Raw genomic sequence first — 10,458 nt, 5'->3', positions numbered from 1 at the left:
AACACAGTAATGCTCCTGAGGTTAACAGCCAAGTAAGAAGGTCAGTTTGCTGGCAGGTGCCTACCAGGTGCGAGTGGAGGTGGCAGAGCTCCCAGGACCAGCATCAAAAAGGTGGCTTAACTATCCTCTGTTTAGCCATTCTCTTTCAGGTTTTCACAAATAACTAACCTGTAAAGCAGCATGACAGGGGAAAGCCTCTTCTCAGAGCATTCACAGGCCCCTTCATGCTGCTACCTTCACCTCTGAAAAGCAAAATGTAAATATACCAATTTAGGAGGCAAAGGATCATGTAACATTGTTTTATTTAATGAAGTCCCCCTCGGGTTAATGACATCCACAGACACCTCCCTCCACCTTAACGCCATTCCTAAAGCTTACAGGAGAGCTACTACATAGCTTAAAACCTGGTCTACACTCATATTCTCCATTCTCTCCTTATTTTCCCGTTGGCAATTTTATAAAATCTTTAGGGGGAGTTGGAGGAACCACTAGGGTTTAAGCCCCTACTTCAGTCAAAGCCTCGACTCTTGAGTTCTATTCCTCGCAGCACCTTAGGAAGTTCACAGTCAATACTCTCCCTTTGAACTCAGTCACTAAAATGACCTCAAGGCTAAGGGTTAGACAGTAGATCCACTTCATAGGTCAGCTTGCCATGCCTGATTTAGGAAAGTTTTCTGTGCAGACAGTTGTAGACAAATCCTTTCAGAGACAAATTCTGCTTGTTCCCACTACCTAACATTATTAAACTCAAAATTCCTCAGAACTTTTCCAGCATTTGGTAAATCCATGCTGGGGAGGATTGGCAGAGACATGTTAAATGCACTTGACAGCAATGCCCATTTATTTCATTCAGTATTTAACGCGTATTTGTTATGCACCTGGTGTAGGTCTAGAACTGTCTCAGTACTGGAGATACAGCCAGAAAACTATCCCTGCCCCATGGAGCTAGTCCAGAAAAATAGGGAATAAGGCTCAAAACCTTTCAAATGGAGCCTCAGTTGGGTCGAATCAAAGTAAGTTAGAGAAATCTATGTGAAAGTCTTCAATTATATTAAGAATGGCTTGATGAAACACAGGTATAGAAATTTCACTGATTGAAATAAAATTCCAGTAAAGCCCCAGTTCTTGAATCTAATCTAGCATTTGTAACTAGTAAACCAAACGGTAGTCATATTTTTTTCCCTTTTAAATTTTCTCATGAGAAATAAAAACTTACTTCCAAGACTAGAAATAGATGGGAAAGCTTTTTTCAACTTTATTCAGATATAACTGACATATAACATTATGTTCCAATAGTTACAGAGAACATAGGTAGATCCATTTTAAGTGCCAACATTGAACCACAGAACATTTCTGTTATATCACTGTTTTACAACTATAAGAAATAACAGAAATGATAAGTCCCCCTCATTGAGTTTTCTATTCACTGTCTCCTTAATTGTACCTCCTTTAATTGTCATCATGGAGTGTCTGGAGTTTATAATCCAAGACACTATGGTGTTTATCTAATACATCACCTCCACACTTAGTATCTTGTATGCCAGATATAAGAATCCAAACATTGTGTTGGTGTGGGAGGAAACGGAAATTCCATAGTTTGTTGAACCCAGAAAACCTTTAGTACATCTCAGATATAAAGTTGTTTAAATATATATAAAATTCTCTAATTTCAGAAGATGCATTTGAGATTTACACGAAGAGCTTCCAGTTTCTTACCATCCTCTCATACCTTAACCCTATGTGATACAGGTTCTATTCCCACCATTCTATGAACAAAAGAGCAGGTGATATACAGGCTGGCTTTTTAAAAAAAGTGATTCATTCCCTGATTCCAAATGTAACAAAGGTCAATACAGAAAAAAAAAAAAAAAGCACACAAAAATGAAATATAGATAAGCCTATGAACTGTTAGTTAATTTTTACTTATTTCAAACTAATCTCTTTTTAAGTGTGTCAGTATACTATTTTGTTTTAATAAAAGTAAGGACAAAAGGCACACACCGATTTGGAGTTTGCTGTTTTCTACTTAGGAATATACCATAGTTTCTCATATTTTTTTTACACTGCTTGCTGTGTAGAAATTCATTCCATAAAGCTGCCTATCAAAAACTCTTATACTTCTGCTAGACATTTAAGAGTTTATATTTTATTCAAAATTAAACATCTTTGCTCACAGCTCTGATGATATCTTTGGTATAAACTCTAAATGAAACTAGTGGTTTAAAATTCATGTCCATTTAAAACTGTACCACATGAAAAAGTTATGTAAACTAAAACTTTGAGGGTGCTGCCCCCCACCCCACCCCGTCCCCAATATGTTTACACACTGGTTGACCATTTTATTCTTTACCAGCTAATACGAAGAGAATGTCAGCTCCTTTGTTTGCTGTTTAAATCCGGTCATGTTACTTTCCTTTCCTTTTACTAGTCATACAGGTTTACTCACAACTCTACAAATAAATCTTACTCATTCTTAATTTCCAGCATTGAGAGATTGGTTCACCAGAAAAGGTGTCACTCATCAATTCCTACCCATCCCAACTCTGACGACATTCATTGCTTCCAGAAATATGGCACTTAATGCACCCTTGTCCTTACCCTTTTCATGCATGTATATGTCATCTTCAATAAAACATTTAGTCGTTCGAAGGCAAGGCCGTAGAGTTGAGGCCCAATATGCTAATGGCCCGGTGTTGTTTAATAATTTACCTTCCCAGGGGTGCTCTCCTGGGAATACAGGTGAGACTAATTGACTTTAGCAGTTGGGAGAGCAACAGCCAAACCTTCCATGTTTTTGAAATCTATCAGGCCATGAGAGGCTTCAGTAGCAGAGGCTCAACCACGGAAATCTCAACTATTGTCCCGAATTATGCCTGACTAATGCCAAAGATTGAGCAAGGGCCCAGGTATCCGGACAGTCTGGAGTGCCCCAGGTCCAGACTGGAGTCCTGAGGGGTGTCTGCCCCACAGTGACCCACTGCCTGGGCTCTAGTTTCTATCTTCAGCTCGATGAGTTTTACTCTTTAATCTAGCGTTCCGGAAAACTGACAATGCTGACCTCTCCAACCCTTGCTTCCTTTCCACCCTTCCTGCATAGGGTGGTAACAGTCTTTACGAACAGGCGGTGAACAAGCCATTTCTCGCAAACCGCAGCTGTGCTTCCGTGTAGGTGTGCAGAAGGAGGAGCCAGGTATAGCCAGGTTCCAGCAGTGAGGCATAAAGCGGCCCGCGCGCAGGGACTGTTAGACCCTGGCAAGCGCCACGCCCCGCCTCTCCAGGCCTAAGGGCCACCCCCAACACCGAAGCCCCGCCTTACAGCCCGCCTATTGACCCGGCAGGCCCAGTCCATAGAGTCACTTCCGCCCTGGGCACGGCCCAGGCCACGCCCGGCTGCGTCACCGCAGTTGACGGTTTGTGAGCGTACGGATTCTTATCTCTTGGTAACTGGACTCAGAAAGATCTCTCCTGAGCTGTTTCAGGTTTCTCCCTGACCTCCCGAATATGACGGCGTCTTGCTCCTCTCGCAAGGCACCCCCCTACCGCTCCGAGAGTCCCTTTTCTTCTAGGTGCTTCGTTGGAATTCTTTTGGTGGCGCTACTGCTCCTGCTTCCCATATCCTCCGGTAGGAGCCTGGAGAGGGTGTCCGCACAGGCGGCGAACTGGAGCGGGTGTGGGGGGTGGGGCAGGCCGGGTCGGGGGTCAGGCCCACTGGAGCCGAGGGTCGGGGGAGCTTTGCTTGGTGGCTCGGGGCGGTGGCTCGGGGCGGAGGCGCGGGGCTGAGTCCACCCGGGGTCGTAAGGAGTTAGGGTAGAAGGTGTGGCCAGACTGTCCCCGGCTCGTACCGTGTGGGGACCCCGGGGGGTGGGGACCACGTAGTGGCCGAAGAGAAGGCTTGCTTGGTGGCGTGGCTGGGGTTTACCCAGGGCCAAGCTGGGTCTCTAGCAAAAGCTTGCACGGTGTTTCCAGGACTGATCAAGTCGATAAGGGAGCGCCAACCCGGGGCTGGTGGTGAAGGCTTGCTCTTGAGTTGCCCAGGTGCCTGGGGATGCTGCTAGGCTGGTGCTGTGCTCGTGGGGAGAGTTTGCCCTGTGTTCCCTGGACGGGATGACGCCTTGTGCCCTGCTGGGCGTGGTTAGGGGAGCCCAGGCCAGGTGTACGCAAGTGTGTGCTTTGAGGAAATGGCCAGTGCAGCCGAACCGAGTGTGGGACAGGGAAGCTTACTACTTGCTTTAAGTGGGCCTGCGGAGCAGATGTTGTGCCTGTAGCACTCCGGTGAGAGCAGGCTCTGGGAGCCTGGGATTTAGAGGGTTTGGAAGCGGGCAAGGTGCTTTTTGTAAATAAAGTTATCAGGATACTTGGTACTCGAGATCGTATTGATATTGATTTGCAGGTTCTTCTTTTTTTTTTCTTTGCAGTAGAGTTATCTTCCTGTTCTCATCCAAAAGACAGTATTCAGTTCTATTACCGAATGGCTTTTTGGCATTGCTTTCTTTCTTTCTGAAGGTTGGGTCATGTTTGAGGGGATATCCGAAGCAACCTAAAAAACACTGGTAGCCAAACCTACGGAAAAATGAGTATTCTAAGAAGTGAACCAGAAATGGTGGTAATCTGCTTTTCTCCTGTAGTTCATAAACTAAACCTGAAGGCCCAACCACTAAGTTTATTTCATGTTTCACAGAAAGCACTTTGAAGTACATATATTCTATAAAAAAGGCATGCTTATTGTATAAAACTTAGGACAACCATTTTTAATACTTTGGTAGATTTCCTTTTATCTTTATATGTACATATGTTTTCATGCCCAAGTTATTTTTAGGATCCTATTACGTATACGGTTTCATTAGCAGCATTCGTTCAACAAATACTTGCCTTCTATATGCCAGGTCCTGTACTGGTCCTGAGGATGCACTGGTGAGCAATAACACACCATTCCTATTTTCATGATCCTTATTTCACTATTTGTCTGTCTGCCTACACACATGAGTATATGCAGGGACTGTGTTTTGCTTACTGCTATACATCCAGTGCCAGGCACACATTAGGAAATCAAATATTTGCTACAATTTATTGGGAGTGGTAAACAGTAGCCAAAACATAATACTAATGAATATGTTATAACCCAAGAGAAGTACCCAGGAGGAAAGGAGCATGATTCTCTGACAGCATTTAACAAATGACTGGTGGAAGGGAAGACTTTTCTGTTCATCAAACAAGCCAAACTCTGCCACTTTGCCTTCTGTACTTGCTGTTCCCTTGGCCTTGGGACATTCTCCTGCCTCTAGCATAGTTGGCTCCTTCTTATTCTTCAAATTCACTTGTGATATTACCTTCTCAGAGGGACCTTCTCTGACCCACTATTTCCAGTAGAGACACATGTTCCAGCTCAATTACCCCCCTAACTGGTAGTCACTCTCCCAAACTGTTTTCTGTTCTTTCCTCACTAGAATGCAGAGATCTTGGCTGTCTTGTCACACTTGTGGTTCCAAGTGCCCAATTTTTTGCCTAAGTGTCAACACTCTTGTATAACTCTCAAGTACCAGAAAATTAAAGGTGACATTTGGCTGGGGCTTAGAGCCCAGGAAAAACTTCTCTTGCTTCCAGGAGGAAGCAAGAGAGCCATGCTTAGGATGGCCTTTCTTTGGTGCCTAAAAAGCTAAGGCAGGAGCAGCTGGGGGTCAATCTACCTTCTCCTGATAGTAGACTCCTCAGGTCTCACCATACTCGTCTTGCTTATTATGGATCATTTTAAAAGTTTATTTCTATGCCGGAGAGGTGTGGGGGATGGAACAGCAGTGCTAACAAGAAATTAAAAGGAATTTTTTTAAAGAATAATAATGTTTAGAATAGGCTTAAAGTTAGAAGTTGAAGGATATGAAGAGAACTATTTAAAATAGAGGAGGGCTTCCCTGGTGGCGCAGTGGTTGAGAGTCCGCCTGCCGATGCAGGGGACACGGGTTCGTGCCCCGGTCCGGGAAGATCCCGCATGCCGCAGAGCAGCTGGGCCCGTGAGCCATGGCCGCTGAGCCTGCTCGTCCAGAGCCTGTGCTCTGCAATGGGAGAGGCCACAGCAGTGAGAGGCCCGCGTACCAAAAAAAAAAAAAGTAAAATAGAGGAAAATAGAGGGAATTCTCTGGTGGCGCAATGGTTAAGAATCTGGGACACGGGTTCAATCCCTGGTCTGGGAAGATCCCACATGCCACGGAGCAACTAAGCCCATGTGCCACATTTACTGAGCCCGCGTGCCACAACTACTGAGCCCGCGTGCCACAACTACTGAGCCCGCGTGCCACAACTACTGAAGCCCGTGCACCTAGAGCCTGTGTACAGCTTCAGCAAGAGAAGCCACCACAATGAGAAGCCTGCGCACCACTATGAAGAGTAGCTTCTACTCGCTGCAGCTAGAGAAACCCCGCGCGTAGCAACAAAGACCCAATGCGGCCAAAAATAAATGAAAATAAAATTTGAAAAATAAAATAGAGGAAAATAGATAAATAAAATGAATAGCATGTACTGTGGAAGGTAACAAAACTAGAAATGGAGGAAAAACAAGGGGAAGTTTAAGGCTGAAAGGTAAAATCAGGATAGGTGGGAAACATAGATGAGGTACAAATGAGAACTTACTATACTGGGCAGGGAAAGTATGTGGATACAATAAATATTTCACTGAAGCAGTTCATGAGGAGAAGGTTTTGTAAGTGGGCAGTGTGTGCTTGGGAGACTTGCCATCTCAGAGGTAGTTGCCAAATGGTAGGGGTTCACAGAAGGGACCAGTCTCATTCCTCCAGAATGGGTCTGCTTTTTGGAACAAAACCTACAATTTCCTTTTATGGGTGGTCTCTTCTGCCTGTTTTAGGTCTTTTCTCTCTTCCTACTGAAAGAAGCCAAGATCAATAAGTGCTTACACAGTAGTTTCTTAGTTTCTTACTCTACATATTACAATGCAGGGAGAACAGTCCTTATCTGGTCAGTTGCTAGGTTACATATACTGGGAGATATGAGACAAAAGAAATTAGGTGGTCAAATATTTCTCCAGTGCATAATGCTTTAAGATGATTATTTTCAATATTAGATTCATTATACTATATTCTTTACCATTGGTTTCTGTTTAATAGCAGTGGTTCTTTGAGAACCAAAGTTTTTTGAATAACAGCTATGAGGGACATACTGTGTGAGGTGTTGTGCCCACATGGATGAATGGAGTCCACTGGTGAGCTGAGACATCCATGCAGAGGAGAGTCCAAGAGAAGGGACTGGTCACTGCCTCCCCAGGAAAAGCAGAAAGTACTTCCCAGAGGAGATGTCGAGTGGATTAAGTCAAAGAAGACAGGACTTGAACAGGAGTTGCTCCTGAGCAGGAGGAAGGGTGTTCAGAGCAGAGGGAGCATTGTGAGCTCAGAGATGTGGCACGGCTCAGGGCAGCCATGGACTGCCTAGTTACCCTGTGTGGCAGCAGTAGAGCAAAGGAGGCAAGAGGAAGGCAGCGGTGTAGATCACAGAGTGAATAATTGTGAAAAGAACAGGATAGGTAGCAATGAACAAACATCATAATAAAAATCACCTGTTGTTTTTGGGCACCTTGACTTGACTTAGCAGAATGCAAATCTAAACCGGGGTTGCTTTAATTTCCCTAGGCTCAGTATAAGACCATTTCTTGAGGACTAAATTGCAGACAGAGTGTATTGGTGTAACCATGCAAGGGTTCCAGGTTAGAGACAGTGATGGGAAATGGTGTTGGCAGTAGAACTAGGCTGCCTGGCTTCACTCCTGGGTCTGGTACCTTCTGGGAATGTGTTCTTAAGCAAGTTACTTCATGGCTCAGATTGCTCATCTTAAAGAGGGTGAAATAGTACCTAACTCATAGGATGTTTATGAAGAGTAAGTTAGTTTAAAAGGACTTCAAATATGGTTGGTACAGGTAGTGCTTAAATGTGCTATTTCCAAGATAATTAATATCATCTCTTTTGTTGTTAGAAACAAGTTCTGGGATCTCTCATACCATACTTTAGGGAAAAAATGTAACCAACAGGATTTGGAGTTCTCCTTTGAGAATGTTAAAATGCCATTTCTAGTCATAGCAGTAATGGAGAATGGGTTCAAATAAATAAAGCACAAATATTTTGACATAAAAAAACTCTGAAAGGGAAACATCTGTAACTAAAGGAATGGAAAAAATTTGAGGAAAGGCATACAAAAGCAAAAAAAAATGGTGATTTTCAGATATCTCTGGAACAGGTTGGCTGAACAGTATAAAGAATTTGAATTTTGATCCAAGAGTGCAGAGAACTGATAACAGTGCTCCTTCAGCTCTGGCATTAGGAACTAGAAATACAGTGAGGAATGAGACATGGTCCTCAAGAAGGTTACAGTCTCCTAGGGAGTACATACAATGAACAATTACAGTATGAAAATTGCTATGAAAGAAGTAAATTGGGGCTCATGAGGACACTTAACTGAACTTTCTGGGTGAGAGGTGTTAGGAGCCTCCAGGAAGAAGTGGAATCTGAGATGAAACTGAAGGATGAGTGGGTGGGAGGAATGGCATGGTCTTGGGTCAAAGCTGAAGTAATATGATGCAAGGAGGTCTAGAGTGCTAAAGTAAGTTGAGTAATTTAATGGGCACTACTAGTGGAATTGAATGTGGCTTAGAAGAGTGTGCAAGAGTGAGCGGATATTAAAGCTCTGTTAGCCATGTCAGGGAGCCTTAGACATTATCACGGGGGCAACAGGGAGCCATTGAAACGTACCTGACTTGGAAGGGCCTTGGTCCTAGTATCATATCAGTATTACTCTGGTAGCAGTGTGAAAAGGAACTGAATGAAAGGTGGCAAGACCAGTAAGGAGACCTATTCAGAAACTCTTGTAGCAATCCAGATAAGAAATGATAGTGGCTTGAATTAGAAGTAAAGGTGGAAACAGAGAGAGGGAACAGGCATTTCAGTTGTGGAAACCATGTATCTTGTTTGCTGGCTTCATAATGTTATTTGAGATAGTGTGACACTTTCCAAGTGGAGCTGTGGGGAGGCAGTTGAACACATAGACTTGGCACCCCAGCTAAGATCTAGGATGGAGAGAGGGATTTGGGATGCAGCTCTCATCAGTTGTAATGATGTCATGAGAGTATACATTCTGACCCAGGGGGATTTGCAGAATGAAAAGAAGGAGAGCTCGTAGAATAACCCATGAGGAACGTCACATTATGCCATCAGGCAGAGAAGGAGGAGCAGCCAGAGGACAGGCTGAAAACCAGGCTGGTTTGCTACCTGGAAACCAAGGAAAAGAGCTTTATAGGCACAAGGGAGCAAAGAGAGAATGATAATAGCTCCAGATGTTATAGACAGGGTGATTAAAATTACTGAGGGAGAGAGTGCTAGGATGGATTTACTTAGAAGGTGGCTACTTAATTATTTCGAACATGGTTTATGTGATTTTTTATAGGTCTAGAAATGAGTGGAACGTGAGAAATAAAATTGACAGGTATAGATGTTAGAGCGTCCATTCTGAGGAAGCAAAGAAAATTTGAAAATAGGTTGTGTAGAGTGAGAAAAGGGGAAGATTCGTCAGGATTCATTGAGGTTCTGGTTTGGGTCAGAGACGATGATTTTCTAAAGATACCACCTGTGCAGGGGTGTGGGTGTGTGCTTATGCCAGAGAGTTATTTTTAATTTTTGCAAGCAGGTAGAGAGAGTCCTTGCATAATTTTGTAAGTGTACAGAAGGTGAACAGTTTTCTTGATCCATATTAGGGACTGTTTCACCTTCCTGAAACTCATCTGGAAAATTGGGGAATTTTCTGAATGCAGCCTATCATATGATATAATGGAATCTGTTATGAAAGTATAGCATTGCAGCCTAATAATAATTATATTGTAAACTCTGTAGAAAAAAAGCTCACTCCATATACTATTTTTCTGATGCTCGGAATGTTTAGTTAGAAAATCCTCATAGGAAAAACGAATTCAGTATTCTGAGCAAGAGAAGAAGATATTTGATTATAAAACAAGTATGATATTGGACCCAGTTATTACAGTATATAAAGCTTGTAATCAACTGATTGCCAAAGCAAATGTTCTAAACTGCACATTGTTGAAGGCATGTCTTTTGCGATGCATGTTATTGGGAAGAAATACTTCAAGTTAGTTGAATAGATTGAACCATCCAGTTGACATTTGTTTTTCCATACACAGCACTGTATGTGAGAGTCATATTAGGAATTCTCTCTTCTTTTTATGCCTTCAAGATAGTTACTGGGGGCTTCCCTGGTGGCTCAGTGGTTAAGAATCCACCTGCTACTGCAGGGGACATATGTTCGAGCCCTGGTCCAGGAAGATCCCACGTGCTGCAGAGCAACTAAGCCCCTGCACCACAACTAGTGAGCCTGAGCTCTAGAGCCCATGACCCACAGCTACTGAGCCCACGTGCCACAACTACTGAAGCCAGCGTGCTTAGAGCGTGCGCTCTG

The 10,458-nt window shown here is 43.5% G+C and overlaps 1 protein-coding gene across 1 annotated transcript in view; it reads left to right on the top strand.

Annotated features, from left to right (window-relative positions):
• Positions 1–3,491: 3,491 nt before the first annotated feature.
• The window catches only part of LOC307049299 (membrane cofactor protein-like), a gene marked incomplete at its 3' end in the record, with an annotated part of 51,948 nt that continues 44,981 nt past the window's right edge, over positions 3,492–10,458 (top strand). Inside the window, exon 1 of the mRNA XM_079698761.1 lies at positions 3,492–3,622. Coding sequence (XP_079554887.1) covers positions 3,502–3,622 — 121 coding nt within the window. The 5' untranslated portion in view covers positions 3,492–3,501. The remainder of the gene's footprint in view (positions 3,623–10,458) is intronic.

The sequence above is a fragment of the Hyperoodon ampullatus genome, assembly GCF_949752795.1.
Source record: "Hyperoodon ampullatus genome assembly, chromosome: 2".
Lineage (NCBI taxonomy): Eukaryota > Metazoa > Chordata > Mammalia > Artiodactyla > Ziphiidae > Hyperoodon > Hyperoodon ampullatus.
The sequence above is the reverse complement of the archived record's forward strand: the minus strand, read 5'-3'. Positions and strand labels throughout refer to the sequence as shown.